This window comes from Delphinapterus leucas, chromosome 1, assembly GCF_059928025.1.
Source record: "Delphinapterus leucas isolate spDelLeu-1000000601 "Yukka" chromosome 1, BTC_Dleu_Yukka2, whole genome shotgun sequence".
Taxonomy (NCBI): domain Eukaryota; kingdom Metazoa; phylum Chordata; class Mammalia; order Artiodactyla; family Monodontidae; genus Delphinapterus; species Delphinapterus leucas.
In genome coordinates this window covers 79,719,552-79,744,050 of record NC_143129.1, presented here as the reverse complement: position 1 = coordinate 79,744,050, position 24,499 = coordinate 79,719,552, and the positions used below count along the sequence as shown (strand labels likewise).

The window sequence follows — 24,499 nt, the reverse complement described above, 5'->3', positions numbered from 1 at the left end:
TTGCTGAGCCTTCATTTACTCAGCTGCCCCATGGTCGTAACAACAACGCCAAAATCACAAGCTAACTTAAAGATTAAATAAGGGCTTCCCTGATGGCACAGTGGTTAAGAATCCACCTGCTAGTGCAGGGGACATGGGTTCAAGCCCTGGTCTGGGAAGATCCCACCTGCCGTGGAGGAGCTAAGCCTGTGCACCACAACTACTGAGCCTGCGCTCTAGAGCCCACGAGCCACAGCTACTGAAGCCCACACACTCTAGGGCCCATGCTCCGCAACAAGAGAAGCCACTGCAATGAGAAGCCCGTGCACAGCAATGAAGGGTAGCCCCTGCTCGCTGCAACTGGAGAAAGCCTGCGCACAGTAATGAAGACCCAACACAGCCCAAGTAAATAAATAAAATTATTTTCTTAAAAAAGATTAAACGGAAGAACTCTGTGACAACTGGTCAGGGCAAAGGTTTTCAACGATTTATTTGTTTGTTCCACGTGACAAGGGAGCCAGTCAAACGCGGTCATCATGGCAAGGTCCACCTTCTAACATTTTCCGGGGCCACTGCCAGCCCCTGCCTGGAACTGTTCCCACTGTGCTTTCTCTCCAGCAAGCCCGCTCCCACCTCCAGGCAACTCAGCTTTTCCTCTGGATGCCAATATTTGAAGAAATAACTTCGCTAACAAAATTAAGATAAAAGTCAATTCTCCTCGACATGGCTTTCAGCCCCCTCCGTGATGCAACCCAGCGGTGCCTCACCCTCCACTCCGCACATGCGCCATCGCGCCGTCCTTCCAAACCCAGGATGACTTACACTTGCTCTGCTGTCTTACACCCACACCTTCGCACATGCCCTTCCCTCTGTCTTGAATTCCTCCTCTACCCTTTTGTTCCTCTGACATATTCTGAAGGATCCAAGCTCTAGGAAGACCCCACCACTCTATGCGCCTCTAGTGCAGCCTCTAGAGGGTGTCCTTGTGTATCACCCCGTACTGCAATCATTCATCTACGCATCTGTCTTCCGTGCTTCCATGCAAGCTCCTGGAGGGGCTGTGTCTTCTACATCTCTGTATCTCCGTATTCTACCCCAGAGTAAATGTTCAATGAGAGAGTGAATGCCATTTCCTTCTTGGTCCAACACAATTTTCTGGGTCAGAAGGAAAGTCCTTTTCTAGTCCACCTCCACTCTGACATCTCAAACCAGCTGACCTCTCCTCAAGTCCCAGGTACAGTGTTCCCCTCATTCATCTCGTTCCTGGGCATCCAGTATAAGTCAGCTCCCTATCCACCAGCAATGAGATATTATATGTACCCACATTTGCATTTAACTATATTTGCATTTATCTTCTTTGTGGGCAAACACAGAGCAGAGGGTGTTAATTTCAGCAGGTGCCCTCCAAGGGTAAGTATGTGGTCTGTGGCTATAGAGTAGAATCAGAGAGATTGGTCAGCCAAGGCTTGAAACCACAATTTCCTATTATTTTGTTAAGACAAATGAAAGAAATGCCCCAGAGATGAGCTCCATCACAATCTGAGGACAGTAAGGGTAACAGTAAATAATAATTCTGGAGGCTTAATAATATACCAATCAACCCTAGAAAAACGCTAACACTTACTGAATGTTTTCTAAGTGCTGAGCAGAATACTAAGACGTTTACATGGACTAAGGACTCAACATCCATACCTGTATAAAGGATCTACCACTTATAGTTGTGCAACCCAGAGTAATGGCATTGCTTCTTTTTGCCTCCATTTCCTCAGGGGTAAAATAGGGATAGTCAGGGTACCTGCATCATAATGATTAAATGAGTTATTATATGTAAATATTTAGTATGCCTCCCAAAAATGTGACCCCACCCCACCCCCAAAGTTAATCTGAACCTGAGGTTATTAGTCCTAACCACTGGGGTCTATCACTTCAGAGCTGCAGTGTGGTTCAGGCTGCCAAAGGGAGGAGAATTAAACCAACAGGTGGGAGGAACAGGAGGCAGCTATCTACTCATTATAATTATGTTTTTCTAATAAAGCCTTTAAAATGACAAATGCACGCAACAGGGAGGAGATATGGGGATATATGTATATGTATAGCTGATTCACTTTGTTATAAAGAAACTAACACACCATTGTAAAGCAATTAAACTCCAATAAAGATGTTAAAAATAAAATAAAATAAGTGCAGCAATTTGACTTCTTCTCTACCTTTGAGATACTATCATTCATGTGTATAAGTAGGCATATATGAAAACACGCATAGAAGCCATGTTTGCAATCATGAAAATTGGAGTAATCTCTATGTCCATCCATTTAGGAATGGTTAAATAGACTGTGGCAGATCCAACCTATAAATTACTAAGGAATACCAGCAAGCAATAATATGACTTTATACCTGTCAACAGTATGGTTGAGGCACTGTTCTAAGTGCTTACATAAATTAACTCATTTAATCCTCACAAGAACTGTATGGGTATAGGTATGCTATAGTCCCAATTAACAAAGGGGGAAACTGGAGACTAGGGGAGTTTAATAATTTAGATCATGCAAATAGCAAGTGACAAAGCTGTGAACTGAAGCCAGGCAGTCTGGCTCCAGAGTTCATCGTCTTAACAATTGCACTAATCTATTGTTGAGTGGGGGGAAAAAAGTAAGGGACAGAAAGACACATAAGACACATGGTATTCATGTAAAATGTACATATACTACTATATTGTTTCTAAATATGTACATAATGGCAAGAAAATGATCTACCAAAAAAATCATACCAAATTATAACACTGGTTGCCTGTGAAAAGGCAACATGGATTTAGGAACAAGGATTGGGAGGGATGACCAGGAAGAATATCACCCTGATCCAAAATGTCTTAAATTTTTAAAAGATAATGTATTTCAGTATTGTGGAATAATCAGAAACTTATAAAAATAGCCAGAAGAAACCAGATGTTTCAGGATTAAATGACCTCCCAAATACTAAAACAATTGAAGATATATACCTTAGATTGCCACTCTTAAGTGATTCTATAGCAGGGATTCAAACATCAGTGAGTGACTGGTTGTCACCTTAGGTAAGTAAACTCAACATGCTCCAAATTACTCATCAAATTCCAGATTTTATCATCAAACTTCTCACCCCTCTTGTCTCCCCTAGGTCCATGAAAAACATTGCTTACATTTACCTAAATGTCACTATAATTCCTTTAATTCTGTCCATTTTTCCAACTCTAGCTTCTTTGCCCCTACTAAGACCTTTATTCTTCTGTAGCCTTTTAATCCTTTGAAGATGGCTCTTCAGCAAGCCCTAAGTCTTTTCTTCTCCGTGCTAGTCGTGGTGCTGGTGAGAATGAGAAGCAGTAGTGATGGTGGTGGCAATGGTGGTAAGAAGAGAATGGATTGTGGTAGCAGTGGTGGTGGTGGAGTTGCTGGTGGTGATGACAGTGGTAGTAGTGCTAAAGGCGGTAGATGTGATCGTGGTGATGGCAGCGGAGGTGGTGACAGGGGGGATGATGAAGGTGATAGAGGTGGCAGAGGTGGTAGTGGTGGTGAGAATTAGTGGAGATGGCAGTGGTCGTGCTTGTAATTGTGGTGGTGTTCATGGTAGTGGTGAAGGTGATAGAAGTGATGGAGCTGGTGGAGGTGGTAGTGATGATGGTGAGAATGAGCAGAGGTTGCAGTGGTAGTAGTGGGGTAAAGATGATGCTGCTGTAGCAAATGATAACATATAGTATTTGGCACTTGTTGTAGTATTGAAAGGAACGGCAATGTAGACATGGTGGCAGTGGGGCTGGAGATCATGAAAATAGGGGTGTTGAACTGAAACTAGGCACATTGCAAAAAGCAACTCTAGATGTAGGGCTGATTACCTGTCTACTAAGACCAAAGTCCCTTCCCCATTTCTGCTGCTCCCTTTGGGCAGGATAAGCAGAGGGAAGGGTACATGAGCCAGAATGAGAGGAGCAAATGGGATGATGCTTCCCAGGCAGGGTGGTCTCTAGGACTTTCCTCACCTCTCCACAGCCACAGCAGTTTGTTCTGGATCTCAGCTTCCCATGTCTATTCCATTTTGTGTTTGTCCATTATGGCAATTTCCTGGGTGCTTCTGAGAGAAAGAAGAATGGGAAGAGAATAAGGTAAGTCTGCCAAGGGAGGCCCTTAGAGTCTCTCTTAGCCCACCCTGGGCAAACCTTGGCCAGACCTGTGAGAGCCTAGTCCTTCTAGTTGTCATTTCCCATGTGGAGAAGTCAACAAGAAGCAGTGTGAGCCCACGTTCCAGAGGTGGTGGCCACGCCCCGCTAGCCACACCTGTCCAACGCCCCCACAGACACTGAGCCCTGCAGAGGGACACTCGGCCTGTTCTGCCACAGAAAGCAAGGTGAGCAATTAGGCTTGGAAATCAGAAACAATATATTTTAAAGGAAAACAAATCACTGTGCCTATAACAGCCTGTCCAAACAGAGCAACCACAACAGCCATGGCATCTCTGGAACTCACTGGCATTGCTGAGACTCATTCCAGCAAAGAAAACAATTAAGTTGGACTTGAACCAGGTTAATTCCATCTGAAGCAACTTAATTGTCTCACATTTCATTCATTAGGGGTTTAGGCATAACGAACAGCAATTCATGTCACCCTGCTCTTGCTGGTGCCTTCCTCTGGATTTAATTGGGTTTCCAAGATCTGACACTTCTGAGCAAGGCTTGGGATGAAGTGTGGCATCAATATCTCTTGTCTGTAGCCAAGTCTTAAGTGGTGATGATAATGATGCTGATGGTAGTGGTGCCACTAAGGACTCCCAACCAGAGCTGGATGACCTACTCACCAGGACAAACTCATCTTCCAATGAATAATAACATCCTCCTAGGGCCACAAATTCCAAGCATCTCCTAAAATTATTACTCTTTCTTTTCATTCTTCCTCTTATTCTCTCAAAAATCTGATTATCTGCTCCCTATTAGGTACAATCACCTTGGTTATGATGTTTCCCCTTATTTTGTTTAACCCACCTTTACAGGGCACCACTACATGACAGACACTGGAGTAAGTACTGAAGGTTCAATGATCAGTAAGTTTCAGTTCTACCCTCAAGGAGTTCTTAGTCCAGCAAGGTAGACAGACATTAACACAGAATGTAAACACAATATGGAAAGTGATTTTTAAAATAATAATAATAAGCTCAGAATATTTCAGGGGTTCAGAAAGAGGGCACATAGCATTAGAAGAGGCTTCATGGAATGGGTAATATCTGACTTGGCTAAGAATCTCTTTTCCAACCAACCCAAAGCAAGGATGACTTGGGGTCCCAAAGCCAGGACATCCCCTGCTGAAGGGAGCCACAATAGTCCCCCCATTCTATCATGGAAGCTTAATAAGTCAGCTTGAATTCCAGCTTCTAAGGGTCCTTATTATGTGGGTTCCTTGGAGATCTCGGCCTGGAAGGGGATCTGTGTATGTGTGTTTTGTCCCTATTTAGAGTAATGTGACAACTGGACAGCTCTCAGAAAATATTAGCTGATGTTGATGTTGATACAGAATTGTATCACACAGGATGGTAGAGTCTGAAAAGCCTGGGCTTTGGAGTCAGACAGACCTGCCTATAATCCTGGCTCAGTTACTTTTGAGTGTGTGACCTTGGGCACATTATGTTTTACATTATGTGTTAATGTCTGTCTCCCTTGCTGGACTAAGAACTCCTTGAGAGTAGAACTGAAACTCATCATTGAACCTCCCATACTTAGCCCAGTGTCTGTCATGTAGTGGTGCTCCTTAGACTTCACTTTAGTCATCTGTAGAATGTGGATAATAGTCCCCGGGGTGTGGTGAGGTTTAAATTAAGAAACACTAGAGTATTCAGCATAGCATTTGTCACACAGTATGAGCTCAACAAACAGTAGTTGCTATGATTGGAAATAATAGTGTTAAGTACTGAATGAGTGACTCAGAGAAGAACATGGGAGAGAACTGGACAAAGGGACAGGCTAGTCAGACCTCCAATCCAACTTGAACCGTAGGGAAGGCAAACCCACTGGAGAAAATCTGTCCATGAAAGATTTCCCCTGTTCACTTTCCACTCTCATCCCCTCAATGACACCTGACATTTCACTGTAAGAACTTCAACCTTTCTACTATAATTCTGACCCTAATAAACTGCATGCCCCCAATGAAGACCCACTTTGAACTACTATCAAATGTCTACACTCTGATTTAACTGAATTGTACAATCTTTCCTTGAATACAGCATTTAATTAAACGCCTACCATTTTCCAATAGCTTTTCCAAATAGTAGATCTTGTTTAATCCCCACAACACCCTCAAAACATAGGCAGATCAAACCCATTTTCACACAAGGACATAGGCTCAGAAAGGTTCAGTCACAGTACATGTGGTCCCATGGCAGGCAAGTGATGAAACCGGTCTGCTGCCTCACATATCCTCACGGTCCCCAGAGTCTCCTCACAACCCAGGGATCATCTTCAAGAATGAGTTGGAGGCAGAAAGGAAGAGGCTGGGGCACTAACAGTAGGACTAGAGGCTCAGAGGACACGCAGCCTACTTCACGATGTGTCTCTGGCTTGCCTCCAAGACAGCCCCTCCTGAGTCTGCATCTCCCTCAGGTCCAGGGATCTGCTTCAGCAGGGAGAGAGGTGGACCTGCCCTCACACTTATGACCCTTCCCCCTGCCCTTAACTGAACATGGGGTCAGGTCTCCTACAGCACAATCTGTATAACCCAGGAGGACGTTTGGAACCCCCCAAATGGAGATAGCAGGGCCCATGTTAAAATCTAGGTTTTATGAAACCTTAATCATTCACAGACCTCCTTCATAGATTTTCCCTTATCCATGCATCATCTGTATTATTAATACTTTTCTCTAGGTCAACTCACTGTTTACTTAGCCAAATTTATTTGAAAAGGTGTATGACCGCATAGCACTTTCTTTTTCCTCATCCTAAGCAATAATATCCATAAAAGTCATAAATAGGAGGTGTTTGTTCTAATACACATTAAAAGTAGTGCATAGCTATAAACAGTTCCGGAAAATATATCAAATGTTATGATAATATCACCTTTGCATTCTATTCAAGGCATGAAGAGATGATTAAAATAAAATTTTACTTTGACAATCTATCCAAATTAGCAAATGAGTGAAAACATTAAGCTCATTAAGATCTTTTTGAAAGTCAGAAGTAACATTTGAATAGTATTTTCTTCACTCTCTTTGCAAATTATCACCCAGTTATATATTTACACCTGTATAATAAATATTTTCTACCTCTCTCCACAGTCTTCAAATATAAACAGGTCATTTTTTATTTTTAAAGGGAGGGATGGGGAGAAGTATCTCTTCTCTTTTGCTCTTCCTTCTCAAGTGTTCAAACGAGTGGTTTATATTCCCAGATTGCATTTCCTAATCCTTTCTCCCAATTAAAAATGTTCATTCTCATATTTCCTGGAGGAAGATAATTCAAAGTGCAATGTAACATTGACTTCAGGGACACTGAAATTCAGAAACTGGAGATATATGTCTGGTTGTGAATGAAAGAATCCCCTATAGATTTATATAAAATACTAGGTATTATATAAAGATCTAAAGAAAAAAATTTTAATTTAAAAAAATTAAAATGCACAGGGAACTCTACTCAATACTCTGTAATGACCTATATGGGAAAAGAATCTAAAAAAAAAGAGTGGATATATGTATATGTATAACAGATTCACTTTGCGTACACCTGAAAATAACACAGCATTGTAAATCAACTATACTCCAATAAAAAATTTTTTAGTTTTTTTAAAAATTTAAAAATAAAAATGTTCATTCATTGTCCAGGGTTGGAATTTGGTTTTCTCATATGCTAACCCAATAATTGTGAGGTTGGTATTATTTTATGCCTTGTTTTAAGGTAAGGTCAAGTGACTTGTCCCAAATTCCAAGACTAGTAAGGAAAGAACTCAGGATCCAAACACACAGCCTAGCACAAACTTCAATATTTTCCTAACAGGAAAAAAAGTAGTGCATAGCTATTAAAATAAGGAGGGTATGTGATTCACCAGTAGCAACCACACCTCACTTTATATAACTCTTCTCTAATCTATATAGGATACAATGGGGATTATGAGGAGTAAATTGTCCTAATGAATCATAGAGAACAATTAAATACATGAATTTAATCAGATATTAATAATTAGTAGGTTAATATGTAGTAATCATGTTGATAATGAAATCACATCAATAATTCAAAAGCCTGTTCTGACATCCACTTTAAAACTTCTTTTTTTTTTAATTTATTTATTTTATTTATTTTTGGCTGCATTGGGTCTTCGTTGCTGCACGCAGGCTTTCTCTAGTTGCAGTGAGTGGGGGCTACTCTTTGTTGCGGTGAGCAGAGTTTCTCATTGCGGTGGCTTCTCTTGTTGCAGAGCACGGGCTCTAGGCGCGCAGGCTCAGTAGTTGTGGCTCACAGGCTGTAGAGCACAGGCTCAGGAGTCGTGGTGCACGGGCTTAGTTTCTCTGTGGCATGTGGGATCTTCCTATACCAGGGCTCGAACCCATGTCCCCTCCGTTGGCAGGCGGATTCTTAACCACTGCGCCACCAGGGAAGCCCTAAAACTTCTAAAACTATATAATCTCAATTCTCTCCATCTTTGTGGGCCAAACAGGCCTTATAATTTCTTGGAGTTGCCAGAATTAGATCAGAGAACCCAAATTTGTGTAGGGAGAGAAAGACATTCTGACCAGACTCAAACCAGCATTGTTATAAATCCTGAAACAATCCTTCGGTCCCTTCTCTCTCTCCTTCCCTCCATTCTCTACTTCATTCTTTCTTTTTTTTCTTCTCTTTTCAATAAACACTGACTCAGGGCCTGATGTGTCCATGGGCTCCAGGTTTACTAAGAGCTACAGTGCCATTCCCTACCCTCCAGGAGCAGTCTTGTTGGGGAGGTGAAAATAGGGCGAAGACTTAATACTCTCCCCACCCAGGCTAAAGCAACTACTATCCAGGCCACTGACAATCCCAGGAGTAGGCAGATGGGGAGCAGTTCATTCATTCATTCATCCATTCTACACGCATTCCTTGTGGGCTGTGCCAGGCATTGTGCTGAATGCTTGAGGTACAAGACAGTGAACAAGACCTGACACCCCCTCCAAGGAGACCTCATTCTAGTGGGAAACAGGATGACCATCCTGCAAGTGAAATGCTCTCTCCATCAGACTGGGGTGCTCGGGAAGTTTTCCTAGAGGGGTGATGTCTGACAGAGTGTTGAAAGGAAAATAAAAGTTTGACAAATGGAGGAAAGAGGGCATTCAGAGATGCAGGGGAAAGCACAGGAAAAAACACAAAGGCATTAAACACAGCCTGGCTCAGCAGGGGAGAATGTCATTGAGTTTGTCTACAGCAAAATGCCTCTCTATAGCAATAGTCAGAAGTGGGCAGAAACTGACCCACAAAAGGCCCTTTGAACTAAGAAATCTGGACTTCATCCTGATGTGGGGACACTGAAGATTTTTAGGAGAAGAATGACATAATAGGGCAAATCCACTGTCACGGCTAAAGACACAGGTGATGAATGATGTCGGTCAGTTCCACACACAATACAGTTGTTGTGGACACCAAGGACTGGCTGACAAGTGAGGGTCGAGAGCAATCCCAGGGCCAGGGAGGAGTGCCCACAATCCTGTCTGCCTTCCCAGGAGAGAAGGAGCAGGTTCTCCAAGAAAGAGTGAGGCATGAAAAGAGGAGACAAACACATGTACCCATACATGGACTTATATACGCACATCACATGTATAAACACACATACACATACACATATGTACACCCATCCCATGTATACACATACACATACATGTGAAGGCAGTGCCAGAGCCAAAGCCTAAATCTGGAGAAACCTATCTAAAGTTTAAACTGTTTTCCAATCCTAACTCAAAACTTACCTCTTTAAGAAAATGGGAATAGGAACATACATATTGATAATAACCATAAATGTAAATGGATTAAATGCTCCCACCAAAAGACACAGACTGGATGAATGGATACAAAAACAAGACTCATAAATATGCTGTCTACAAGAGACCCACTTCAGACCTAGAGACACATACAGACTGAAAGTGAGGAGATGGAAAAAGACATTCCATGCAAATGGAAATCAAAAGAAGGCTGGAGTAGCAATTCTCATACCAGAAAAAAAGAGACTTTAAAATAAAGACTATTAGAAGAGACAAAAATGGACACTACATAATGATCAAGGGATTGATCCAACAAGAAGATATAACAATTGTAAATATTTATGCACCCAACATAGGAGCACCTCAATACATAAGGAAAATACTAACAACCATAAAAGGGGAAATCGACAGTAACATATTCATAGTAGGGGAATTTAACACCCCACTTTCACCAATGGACATATCATCCAAAATGAAAATAAATAAGGAAACACAAGCTTTAAATGATACATTCAACAAGATGGACTTAATTGATATTTATAGGACATTCCATTGAAAAACAACAGAATAAAAATTTTCCTCAAGTGCTCATGGAACATTCTCCAGGATAGATCATATCTTGGGTCACAAATCAAGCCTTGGTAAATTTAAGAAAACTGAAATTGTATCAAGCATCTTATCTGACACTATGAGACTAGATATCAATTACAGGAAAAGATCTGTAAAAAATACAAACACATGGAGGCTAAACAATACACTACTTAATAACGAAATGATCACTGAAGAAATCAAAGAGGAAATAAAAAAATACCTAGAAAAAAATGACAATGGAGACACGACCCAAAACCTATGGGATGCAGCAAAAGCAGTTCTAAGAGGGAAGTTTATAGCAATACAATCCTACCTTAAGAAACAGGAAACATCTCAAATAAACAATCTAACCCTGCACCTAAAGCAATTAGAGAAAGTAGAACAAAAAAACCCCAAAGTTAGCAGAAGGAAAGAAATTATAAAGATCAGATCAGAAATAAATGAAAAAGAAATGAAGGAAATGATAGCAAAGATCAATAAAACTAAAAGCTTGTTCTTTGAGAAGATAAACAAAATTGATAAACCATTAGCCAGACTCAGCAATAAAAAAAGGGAGAAGACTCAAATCAATAGAATTAGAAATGAAAAAGGAGAAATAAAATTTGACACTGCAGAAATACAAAAGATCATGAGAGATTACTACAAGCAACTCTATGCCAATAAATAGGACAACCTGGAAGAAATGGACAAGTTCTTAGAAATGCACAACGTGCTGAGACTGAACCAGGAAGAAATAGAAAATATGAACAGACCAATCACAAGCACTGAAATTGAAACTGTGATTAAAAATCTTCCAACAAACAAAAGCCCAGGACTAGATGGCTTCACAGGCGAATTCTATCAAACATTTAGAGAAGAGCTAACACCTATCCTTCTCAAACTCTTCCAAAATATAGCAGAGGGAGAAACACCCCCAAATTCATTCTACGAGGCCACCATCACCCTGATACCAAAACCAGACAAGGTTGTCACAAAGAAAGAAAACTACAGGCCAATGTCACTGATGAACATAGATGCAAAAATCCTCAACAAAATACTAGCAAACAGAATCCAACAGCACATTAAGAGGATCATACACCATGATCAAGTGGGGTTTATTCCAGGAATGCAAGTATTCTTCAATATATGCAAATCAATCAATGTGATAAACCATATTAACAAATTGAAGGAGAAAAAGCATATGATCATCTCAACAGATGCAGAGAAATCTTTCGACAAAATTCAACACCCATTTATGATACAAATCCTGCAGAAAGTAGGAGAGGAAACTTTCCTCAATAAAATAAAGGCCACATATGACAAACCCACAGCCAACATCATCCTCAATGGTGAAAAACTGAAACCATTTCCACTAAGATCAGGAACAAGACAAGGTTGCCCACTCTCACCACTCTTATTCAACATAGTTTTGGAAGTTTTAGCCACAGCAATCAGAGAAGCAAAGGAAATAAAAGCAATCCAAACTGGAAAAGAAGTAAAGCTGTCACTGTTTGCAGATGACATGATACTATACATAGAGAATCCTAAAGATGTTACCAGAAAACTACTAGAGCTAATCAATGAATTTGGTAAAGTAGCAGGATACAAAATTAATGCACAGAAATCTCTTGCATTCCTATACACTAAGGATGAAAAATATGAAAGTGAAATCAAGAAAACACTCCCATTTACCATTGCATCAGAAAGAATAAAATATCTAGGAATAAACCTACCTAAGGAGACAAAAGACCTGTATGCAGAAAATTATAAGACACTGATGAAAGAAATTAAAGATGATACAAATAGATGGAGAGATATACCATGTTCTTGGATTGGAAGAATCAACATTGTGAAAATGACTCTACAACCCAAAGCAATCTACAGATTCAATGCAATCCCTATCAAACTACCACTGGCATTTTTCACAGAACTAGAACAAAAAATTTCACAATTTGTATGGAAACACAAAAGACCCCGAATAGCCAAAGCAGTCTTGAGAATGAAAAACAGAGCTGGAGGAATCAGGCTCCCTGACTTCAGAGTATACTACAAAGCTACAGTAATCAAGACAGTATGGTACTGACACAAAAACAGAGATATAGATCAATGGAACAGGATCAAAAGCCCAGAGATAAACCCACGCACATATGGTCACCTTATCTTTGATAAAGGAGGCAGGAATGTACAGTGGAGAAAGGAGAGCCTCTTCAATAAGTGGTGCTGAGAAAACTGGACAGGTACATGTAAAAGTATGAGATTAGAACACTCCCTAACACCATACACAAAAATAAGCTCAAAATGGACTAAAGGCCTAAATGTAAGGCCATAAACTATCAAACTCTTAGAGTAAAACTTAGGCAGAACACTCTAAGACATAAATCACAAGATACTTTTTGACCCACCTCCTAGAGAAATGGAAATAAAAACAAAAATAAACAAATGGGACCTAATGAAACTTCAAAGCTTTTGCACAGCAAAGGAAACCATAAACAAGACCAAAAGACAACCCTCAGAATGGGAGAAAATATTTGCAAATGAAGCAACTGACAAAGGATTAATCTCCAAAATTTACAAGCAGCTCATGCAACTCAATAACAAAAAAAACAAACAACCCAATTCAAAATGGGCAGAAGACCTAAATAGACATTTCTCCAAAGAAGATATACAGAATGCCAACAAACACATGAAAGAATGCTCAACATCATTAATCATTAGAGAAATGCAAATCAAAACTACAATGAGATATCATCTCACACCAGTCAGAATGGCCATCATCAAAAAATCTAGAAACAATAAATGCTGGAGAGGGTGTGGAGAAAAGGGAACACTCTTGCACTGCTGGTGGGAATGTGAATTGGTTCAGCCACTATGGAGAACAGTATGGAGGTTCCTTAAAAAACTACAAATAGAATTACCATATGACCCAGCAATCCCACTACTGGGCATATACCCTGAGGAAACCAAAACTCAAAAAGAGTCATGTACCAAAATGTTCATTGCAGCTCTATTTACAATAGCCCGGAGATGGAAACAACCTAAGCGCCCATCATCGGATGAATGGATAAAGAAGATGTGGCACATATATACAATGGAATATTACTCAGCCATAAAAAGAAACGAAATTGAGCTATTTGTAATGAGGTGGATAGACCTAGAGTCTGTCATACAGAGTGAAGTAAGTCAGAAAGAAAAAGACAAATACCGTATGCTAACGCATATATATGGAATTTAAGGGGAAAAAAAAATGTCATGAAGAACCTAGGGGTAAGACAGGAATAAAGACGCAGACCTACTGGAGAACGGACTTGAGGATATGGGGAGGGGGAAGGGTGAGCTTTGACAGGGTGAGAGAGTGTTATGGACATATACACACTAACAAACGTAGTAAGGTAGATAGCTAGGGGGAAGCAGCCGCAAAGCACGGGGATATTAGCTCGGTGCTTTGTGACAGCCTGGAGGGTGGGATAGGGAGGGTGGGAGGGAGGGAGACGCAAGAGGGAAGACATATGGGAACATATGTATATGTATAACTGATTCACTTTGTTATAAAGCAGAAACTAACACACAATTTTAAAGCAATTATACCCCAATAAAGGTGTTTAAAAAAAAAAAAAAAAAAAAAAAAAAAAAAAGAGGAATGGACAAAGAAAAAAAAAAAAAAAAAAAAAAAAAAAAATACTTACCTCTTTCAAGAAGAATTTTCCAGCCACTTCTTTTCTCTGCGATCCCTTGACCCTCAGTCACTCGGCTCCCATTACACTCTAGCATCCTGAGTGACTTCTTTTCCAAATGCCCAACTAAACTGTGTACTCCTTCTCTGCCCCTCCTGCAAACCCTCTTACACACAAATTAGAAGATGTTGCTTCCAACCACACATTCCCAAGGGAGTGGTGGCCCAGCAGCCTGTGAAGAGAAGATGGCATTGAAGGAGACAAGATTAAAACATCTGGAGGAAAACAATGATACTGTGGAGTTAGACAGAATCTAGGGGAACTGAGGCACTAGATCCTGCACAAGGAGAGTCAGGGGAGACGAGAAGTAAAGGTTGACGGGGGTGTCCTCACATAACAAAACTTTCTCCTCCGCTACTGTGCAGCCATCCTGCATATAAAGTCCCAGCCAGCAGTCCATCAGGGAGACAACCAAGACCCAAAGAAATTCAGTAATGAGGTCTCGAGGGTACAGAGGTTCCAGCACAGCTGGAAGGTCTAAGTGGTAAGACTCGGAATGGGCAGTGGAGCACAGTGACTAAAACTAGTGGTTAATAGACCATGGAGGGAGAAGGGGGTATGTGCATGATAACAAAGTCATATGGAGAAATCAGCAGCCAAACCTGAGAATTTATATGAAAGAGAAGGATAAATGAAAAGAAAAAAGAGCAAGATAAAATACTCACCAAAACTTTAACACCAGTTGTATTTGAATACTGGAATAATAGGTGACTGTTTTTCTTTGCTTTGTTTTTCAAATTATTTGTAGTGAGGCTACTTTTATTTTTCTTTGCATTTTACAGCATAATGACTCACTAGAGGGTAGTGAGGCCAGTTCCACCACCAGGGGATTCACTGCCAAGGATAGTTCAGGAGCCAATTAATCCCTCCTCTAAGACTCAAATGGATAGATGTCAATCGCAGGAAGATCTAAATCAACACAGGCTGTTCACATGCCTTTCTTAATTCCGAGCAATTATATCCACCCTGGGTAATGATAAGCTGCAAAGATTACTCATAACACAGGCCAACTTTCCTCACCCTGCCCTCCTGCTGTACCCCTCCCTCTTCCTCCACAGTCAGCTCAGGTGGAGAAATGCTCTTGGGTGGAGAAGTTCCCAAAATGCCTCTGATATGAGCCTGAGGCTGGCACCCAGGGAGATATGAGAGTTTCTATGCTCTTTTCCAAGAGGCCCATGATTCTTGTCATCCCATCTAGTTTTTTCCCTGTCACTGCCTCTGACACCCCTCATCTTTCCCTCCTCTCTGTCCAGAGAGGGGCCCTGGGAATGGAGCGGGGGCAGAGTGGGGAGGGGGGACAAAAGAAACCAGGACAGGAGCAAGTCAGATTGACCTTATCGGTGAAGAAACAGAGGTCTGTGGGGACCGTGCCTTGCTCAAACTCACAGGTCATTGGCGGTTGGTCCAAGTTTAGAGCACAGGTCCTCCCCGACCCCAAGTCCTCAGAAAAGATTCTGATCCCTACCCTTCAGAACAGATCAGAGACTGGCAAACCTCACAGCTCTCCTGGAGCTGCTTCAGACCCAGCCAAAAAGCTACCACTGGACCATAGGTGGTAAAGATCTCTGGAAGTCACGATCCAAGGCATATTCTGAAAACTAAGAAACAAGAAACAATGCGGGAATCAGGTGCCTTGGATGGAAGAGGGGGTATGGCAAGGGAGAACAGTTTGCCATGGCCAATTTAGATAAACTACTTTCCATGGAAAAATAAATCAAGTTATATATGCCCTGGGATCACCTTCTTGGCTGATCAACAAATATTTATCAAATATTCAGGCTGAGGCCCAGCCCTGAGTTAGATGGGGATTTGGAGGTTTAGGAGGATCCCATCTTGCCTGGATGGTGCTCGTAGGCCAGAAGGAAAGGCCCTGGGAACCTACACAGATGTGAACAATAGTTGCATAGTCTCTCACCTTGGGATTCTCTGAGCACATGGATGGAACTAAACAAAGAAGTCACTAGAGACCCACCAAAAAAACTGTGATCATTTCCACTCCTTAAGCAGTGGGAAAGTTTGCTCCAAGTCATCCACCTAATTTCAACAGTTTCAGCTATGAAATAAAGAGTGTGGTTGGAAGAATGAGTAAAAATTAAGAGTAACCAGCAAGTCTGAAGAACAAGGTTTACTGGCCAAGACAGAGACTGGATCCAGGTTCTGATCTTCAGTAGTAAATCCTATGAATAGTTTGTGGGTAAGAGAGAAGTCACACCCAAAGCCCACTGCAGCCCAGGCAATTCCTGAAAGTAGCACATAAGTACCAAATAGGATTCAAAACCAAAGTGAAGAGAGCACTGACCTTGCCTTGCTTTTCAATAACCCTCAGGAAAGAAGTGCACGCCTGAAAAACTGCAGTTAAAGCTTTAGGCCAAAGAGCCTACAAGCCTATGGATTTGAAATGCTTTTGCTTTTTTCTCTGTGTCGTATTGACTTCCAGATTCCTTTTGACTTGGGATTCTGTTAAAACAACCTGGATTATCCACCCACAGATATCAGTGGAGAGGGTGGTCAAGGAGCCAGCATTCTGGGACCTCCAACTACCACCATGCATAAAAGTCCTGAGAGGGATCAAATGTCATTGCCTATCTCAGAGCAGGGCTGGGGGCCACAAATGCTGCTCACTGCTCCTCCCTGCTATAAAGTTTATGTGTGAGCCGAGGAAGTAGGCCCTGAGCCCTCAGGCTACAAAGCAGCTGCCCACCTGTGAAAGGACCTCATGACATCAGCAGTTAACGTCCAGACCCAGAGGCTAAAATGCCCAGGCCCAGCAGCTTCCTTGAGCATGTCTACTCAGCTCTGAAATACTTTTACTGTTGTTTTAACGACTCTCTGGTCTCACTGCCAACACCTGGAGGTACTCTTGTCAGGAGAAAGCAGAAACTCACAACCTGGATCTGCAGTAGGAGTACTGAGCTGGGAGGCCAGAGACCCAGGTTCTAGCCTTGGCCCTGCTGTGTGCCCTTGAGAAGTAGGTTAGCCTCTCTGGACTTTGGGCTTGTCATCTACCTCTACAAATGACAGAAGCTGATTGGATGATCTCTACTGTCCTCCCATCTCCTGCCATCCACCAATGCATACAAGCGTCCCTGAGAAGCTGGAAGCACCGTTGCTGAGAGCAACCTCTGTCCCCTACCTCCCAGAGGGCAGAAACCTGAGCCTGACTGGGGGAGTCATCCCTTAATTCTGCCCATATTGATCCAGAAAGAAGAGGTATGTAGTGCTTGGAAAGAACACAAGATTTAGAATCAAAAGAACTGAGTCCAAATCCTGGCTTTGGGAATTTGAGCAATTGTGTTGGCCTCTGTGAGCTGCTTCCTCATCTGGGAAATGAAAATAACATATCCCCGAGCACACAGGACCGTTGTGAGAAATAAACAAGACATGTAAATGACAGTGGTCTATAAATCCGAGTCTGTCCAGACAAGAAGTCCCTAGGAGCACAGCTCACCCAGCAAGCAGCTATAAGCTCCTCGGGAACGCGGAACAACTCATCTGTGGTCCTCCCCCTTCCTGAAAGGATGAGCTCCAGGAGCACACAAAAGAGACTCATCTCAAGAGTCAACATGTCCTGAGAAGGCCCCAGGGGACTATAAACTCTTTAAACCGTAAGATGCAGACTAAAGAACTAAAGGGGACCCTGGTCTCAAGGTTTGTCCGTTGTAACTTGATAAAGGGGACAAGGCTACTGGTTGTGTCATTAGCAGGCTGTAACAGTACAATCATGCCTTAAGGCCTTGGCAAGGGAAACTGGCAAGAAAGATGGAGCCGGTGGTTGGGATAAACCCAGGGAAGCTTCCTGGAGAAGGAATTCCAGCAGCTGGGAGCCACCGTAGAGCTGTCCTTCTCCCAGACCTCTAAGTAACAACCAGAGACTGCTGACCCAGGAGAGCTGGAGAGAGAACGTAAATGGCAGCCCAAAGGGTTCCCGGGGCTCTGAGATACCTCCTGGGTCGCTACCCTAAGAGAAAACTTTTCCCATTGAATATAAACAACACCAAGGGCTTGCAAGCTCTATACCTGCCCTGCCAATGTTCACAAACCCCTGCCCTGTGTCCATTTTATTCTTTACAAACCATCCATTGCCCTTTTTCCCTCAGTTAGGTAGGTTGTCAGTACTCAGTCATGAGAATGCATGTGTGAAACTTTAGGTACTTAAAAACTGTGATGAACAGGGTTTCTATCAGATCGGGGGCTCCCTCAGCTCAAGAGCTGTGATCTCCCCTCACACTGGGGACTGCCTGGGGACAGAGACCAGGTCCTGCCTCCTACAGGGCTGTTAGTCAATGGGACTCAAGAATTCCCTTCAATTTTCCATCAAGATTTACTGCATACCTACTAATGCCAAGTTGTGAAAGATTTGCTTTATGGGCCATCCCCTCTGAAGATACAGGTATAGGCAGGAATTATGACCTAATTTGTGAGGCTGCTGAACTCCGACGAGCTAGCAAGCACACATGCAAGTTTAAGAATGTAAAGGCTAAAAGTCTTAGAAATCTGACATGCCAAGGCTTGCAAAACTCCAAATACCTAAGTGTCATAATTCTAAAAACTTTCATCATTTCCTCATTGATATGATAATACGTGATCATCAACCTCTGTCCACACAGATATCCCCCTACTTCTGGACTAGAGGGATAAAACGGAGAACTAGGTTCACATACTCACACCTCAGGCAAGGCTAACTCAGAGCCACAAGATCGAGCACTGCTGTCAATACCATGTTGCATCAGCCTCTTCTATATGTTAACAAAGTAGATGCACTAGCTAGAAGATTTTCCTTATTAAATGTCATATAGGGTGGCAGAGGTAGGCATGGAGTACCCCTCCCCCAAATCTACCAGGGAGATCCATATACAGCTCTGAAAACTCTCCTCCATAATCCTTAGCATACTTCCCAGTACACTGGTGTTGGCTGGATTAATGAATAAAGCATTAGGACATTAAGTCTGATAAAAAGAAAGAATATATCATATCTTTCTTATAAGAACATGAGTCCTCCAAACCAATATGGGCAATTTCAAGATTATTAGCTCTTTAGAGTCACCTGCCCTTGAGGTTCCCAAACTTTGGAATTTCATGGAGAAGTAACACATCTCCCTCAAAAAGAATGTGATAACCAAATTATACGATAGCCAAATTCTCATTTTGACAAGTAAGGACATGAAAGAAACAACTACAACATCTTGTCAGCATCACTTTTAAAAGAAATGAAGTTTTAACACACACCAAAAAAAGGTAGGAGGGCTGTGACTTCAGAATTAGACCTTCTTTCTCATGAACACTCTGCTGGCATCCTTTTACTTACATTTTCCTAAGGACAAAGGTACACACAGTAATGGGACAACATTAGTGTGGGATTAGTGTGGGAACCATGGTCCACATCTTCTCCACTTCTCCAGTGAACCCAGCTAAATAAAACTGTTCGTTATACCCATGACAATCATCTAGTTGGAGCCTGTTTTCCTCCAAAATCTCCATGGTGCCTCAGCTTCAAGTTGAAACATGCTGGCTTCTCCCTCCTGGCTATTCTCTCAGAAGGGGAGCACCTTCATGCTGTCCAAACTAAAACTGTCCAAACTGAAACTAGTGCCACAAGTGTCTGAAGGCCACAGTCTAATCAGATCATTTGGATCATTAAAACTCCACCATAATTAACCACCAATTTATTATTATTTACTATTATGTATGCCATTTCAATACATAGCTGTGTGGAACTAACTTCAAATGTAGTATCTGAAACAATAGCAGTTGAGTTCCAGTGATGAAAGAAGAGGGCAAAATGCTGCTCTTCGAGAAATGCAAATCAAAGCTACAGTGAGATATCATCTCACACCGGTCAGACTGGTCATCATCAAAAAATCTAGAAACAATAAATGCTGGAGAGGGTGTGGAGAAAAGGGAACCCTCTTGCACTGTTGGTGGGAATGTAAATTGATACAGCCACTATGGACAACAGTATGGAGGTTCCTTAACAAACGACAAATAGAACTACCATATGACCCAGCAATCCCACTACTGGGCATATACCCTGAGAAAACCATAATTCAAAAAGAGTCATGTACCACAATGTTCATTGCAGCTCTATTTACAATAGCCAGCACACGGAAGCAACCTAAGTGTCCATCAACAGATGAATGGATAAAGAAGATGCGGTACATATATACAATGGAAAATTACTCAGCCATAAAAAGAAATGAAATTGAGTTATTTGTAGTGAGGTGGATGGACCTAGAGTCTGTCATACAGAGTGAAGTAAGTCAGAAAGAGAAAAACAAATACCGTATGCTAACACATATATATGGAATCCAAGAAAGAAATGAAAAAGGTCATGAAGAACCTAGGGGTAAGACGGGAATAAAGACACAGACCTAGTAGAGAATGGACTTGAGGATATGGGGAGGGGGAAGGGTAAGCTGTGACAAAGTGAGAGAGTGGCATGGACATATATACACTACCAAATGTAAAATAGATAGCTAGTGGGAAGCAGCCACATAGCACAGGGAGATCAGCTCGGTGGTTTGTGACCACCTAGAAAGGTGGGATAGGGAGGGTGGGAGAGAGGGAGACGCAAGAGGAAAGAGTTATGGGAACATATGTATATGTATAACTGATTCACTTTGTTATAAAGCAGAAACTAACACCATTGTAAAGCAATTATACTCCAATAAAGATGTTAAAAAAAAATGCTGCTCTTCATACACAGAGTTTGAAGCTACTCGTCCAGGGTCAACTAGGAATTTTTGAGTTATTTTTCTAGATAAGAGCTTGCCTCAAGCCATCTGTGGACTCCCTCATGGCTTTGGTGAAACAGGTATTACCATTCCATTACTATTTGATAGACAAGGTAAATGAGCATCAGAAACGTTGTTCATTCAACAGTCAGCAAATGCTTACTAAGTGCCTCCTGTGTGCAGGCACTGGGTAAGGTGCTATGACTTTGCCCAAGGTGACACAGGTGACACAGCTAGCAAGTAGCATAGGGAGCACCCAAACCCAGTCACCTAATCTCAAGTCCATTCCATTCCGAGGCTGCCTCTTAGGCTGAGGTCAGTGTTACTGCACAAGACAACAGGACCCCAGAGCCAAAGGGCTATGGTGGGAAGGACCACATGGTTGATCTCTTTAGCTTGTTCCTCCACAAAGAAAGTCAGTAGTGAGGATCAGTATTTTTAGACATTCACTGCCTTCAGGAATAAATCAAAGTAGGTACCAGTGTCCCATTATTTATGGCACTGTCCATGGTGTGCAACACAGAACTGGGTACTGGGGGCTCACACACTCTCTTGGGAGCAACAGGAACATCCCAGTGAAGCACACATGAAATCCTGGGGGAGAAAATTTTTGGAAAGGAGAAACAGGATCTCTCTAAAGTTCTGAGAAGCTCCAAAACTCTACTCAATACTCTGTAAAGGCCTATATGGGAAAAGAATCTAAAACAGAGGCAATATATGTATTTGTGTAACAGATTCACTTTGCTGTACACCTGAAACTAACACAACATTGTAAATCAACTATACTCCAATAAAATTTTTTTTAATCAATAAATAAAATTCTAAGAAGTTCCAAGCAATAGGATCAGAAGCCAAACAGTGGGATTTGAAAAGTCCTACTCCTTGGATCAAAGACTAAGATCTCCAGTGTGACTCTCTTAGGCTGCCTGAAGAGTCTGAGACCTATTCCTCAAGCACAGCCCTCTGGTTATGGCATGCACCCCATGCCATTGGTTTTGGAAACAAAGTCCGCCATCCACTCTGGCTGGCCGTCCCCGCTGGCCAGCCTGCCTCACAGTTGCATCAGAGAAGGGGCCAGTCACACATGAGGCTTCCCATTTCAAGAATGCCAAAATCTTCGTGAATGTTTCACCCTGTGACTGCAATCACAGGGAGGTGGGGTGACAGCCATAGATCACGTAAATGAGGCCAAACATGAGAGGCTGGTCCAGATCAATAGATGAGTCAGGACTCAAGAGTATAAAACCTCAGGAGCTCCAGTGCTCCTCACATAGCCAGCATCTCCTCTCCTCACTCACTCTTCCTGGTGCTTTAGGTAAGTGTGGGTTCTACTGGCTCTCATCTTCCCAGCTGGTCTTGCTCAGGCCTGCATGGGCTATGTGGACCAGGGGACAGGTAGGCAAGTCCTCTTTCCTCTTTGGGACCTACAGGACCTCTGCCTTTCCAACTGCATTCATCTTTAGAGGGGCTTCAGACAGGAAAGAGAGCTGAGCTGCTGCTGTGCAGATGGTGTTTCTGATCTTCTGGCCAGAATGTAAATACCACAAAAACAAGATTATCTCCTGTCTCTCTGGCACCCTTGTAAGGGACATGCCCTGTGCCCAGCACAGAGGTGCATTCTGCAGAGATTAACCCAGGCAGCCTGTGAATGGGCTGGATGGGACTTGTGAACTTGTAAGGACTACAGGCTGAATGTATTCTCAGAGAACAGGAAGAATGATTCAGAGAATGCTGCAGAGGGGGAAGGTTTTAGGAGTCATAGGAACCCAATGCCTGTTTTACACAAGATGTTCTGAGAGGGAAATGACTTGTGAGATGCTGGGACACAGTTTCCTCCTAGTTAGGGTTCCCTCAACCAAGCTTGGGTGTAAGCAAAGCCGATATCTTCTGGTCAGAGATGCTGGTCCAAAGGACCATGGGGGTCCTTCATCTGTTTCCAGACAGGACCATGGGGGAGCCTGCCTTTTCTGATAACTGGTCAGAGATCATGGCTGAGGTCAGTGGAACAGACCAAGAGTTTGAACTAATTCTCTTTTGCAAGGAATGGGGTACAACAGCCCTCTGACATTCAGACAAACCTCCCTCTGTTGTGCCAGGGATAGATAAAATCCCCCACCCTAGGTGGAGGTTTGTGGTCATTTTATATTTGCACTCAGAGAATCAGTGTTGGGATCAGAGGAGAACTGAGAAGTGAAATACTCAAACCATCTCATCTTACAGGAAGTGAGGAAACAGGCAACGTGTGGGTCATTCGCCCCAAGATCACACAGCAGAGGGCAGAAGCAGAGCTGGGAGAGAAAGAGAAATGGGCACCACTAAGTGGGCTATTTAAAACTTGGTAAAGACTTTCGCAGGGGAAACACAACTTTTTTCTAAAAGCACTAATCCTAGGAGTCCCAGCTGAGCGCTCTTCCCCATATCCAGTCAGAGAGAGCTCAAGCCTGGCCCAGGCAGCGCTGCTCAGAAGACGACGGGCGTTGCCATAGATGCAGCTGCCTCTGCCGCAGCATCCTCTTGCAGCTGGTCCAGTGATGCTCTCTGCTTTCCTTCCAGGGTTCCGTTCTTCCTTAGACAAAGATGTCTCACCAGACAAAGCAGCCCACCCCTCAACCCCCAGTGGGCAGCGGGAAAACCTCCGGCGGCGGCGGCAAATCTGACGACGGCGGCTGCGGTGGTTCCGATGGCGGCTCCGGTAAAAACGTCAAGTCCTCCGGGAGCTGTGGCAGCTTCGGCGGCGGAGACCACTCTGCTGGTGGCGGCTCCAGCTGCGGCGGGGGCTCCTCCGGGAGCGACGGCTCCGGAGGCTGCAGAGGAGGTTCCGGTGGGAAGAACTCCGGCGGCGGCGGTTCCTCTGACCAGAATGTCCAGGGCCAGAGCTACGGAGGCGTCTCTAGTGGTGGCTCTTGCGGGGACGGCTCCTCCGGGGGCGGCTCCGGGGGTAGCCAGGGCGTCCCTGTCTGCCATCAGACCCAGCAGAAGCAGACGCCTACCTGGCCAAGCAAATAAGGCCCCCTGGACGCCACGGAGACGAAGGAGCTGGAGGTGTTCTCCGTGGGCGCCGATGGGCTTAGCGCTCTCATGATATTGCACTGATGTTTCTCAACCCCTCACGTCTTCATCCTCCCAGACGAAGCCATTGAGCTCTGGGGCTGCATCTTGTTCTGCAGTTTTCCCTCCTTTGTTTCTGTGCAACTACCTCCCAACCCCACTGCCTCCTCAGTCAATAAATTTGCAATTCATGAGAATTTCTGCGTTTCCAGACATCTTTGTGGCTTCCAAGTTCGTTCATTCCATTCCATTCCATTCCTCTCTTTTCCTCCATCCACTCATCCACAGGGACATTCATTAAACAAATATATTTATTCTATTGGCAAAGAGTGGGTGGATAGGTGGGAGTCAGCAGGGGAGGGAGGAATGGCTGGCAACCAAGGACCAAAAATATAAATTCTCTGATTTATGGCTTAAAATCGTGAGATGATCCCCAAACACAAAGATCCTGGGAGGAGACTTCAATAAACAGCCCCAGGTGGGTTGGGTAGCCACCTT

At 43.1% G+C, this 24,499-nt stretch overlaps 1 protein-coding gene and 1 long non-coding RNA gene across 2 annotated transcripts; one reads left to right on the top strand and one right to left on the bottom strand.

Annotated features, from left to right (window-relative positions):
- Positions 1-1,161: 1,161 nt before the first annotated feature.
- Positions 1,162-23,508, bottom strand: LOC149750614 (uncharacterized). The gene is made up of 3 exons (XR_016393831.1): positions 14,888-23,508; positions 14,175-14,394; positions 1,162-4,077 (listed from the first exon to the last, which is right to left on the bottom strand). It is a non-coding gene; the product is annotated as an uncharacterized LOC149750614 (long non-coding RNA).
- Positions 22,174-24,198, top strand: LORICRIN (loricrin cornified envelope precursor protein). Its single transcript, XM_030759550.2, has 2 exons — positions 22,174-22,268; positions 23,507-24,198. Exon 2 carries the CDS (start codon positions 23,531-23,533, stop codon positions 23,957-23,959), a length of 429 nt encoding a protein of 142 aa, XP_030615410.1. The 5' UTR covers positions 22,174-22,268; positions 23,507-23,530; the 3' UTR covers positions 23,960-24,198.
- The last annotated feature ends 301 nt before the right edge of the window (positions 24,199-24,499 follow it).

Excerpts from the sequence above, each read along its gene's own strand:
- LORICRIN (XM_030759550.2), top strand. The coding sequence starts at position 23,531 with ATGTCTCACCAGACAAAGCAGCCCACCCCTCAACCCCCAGTGGGCAGC.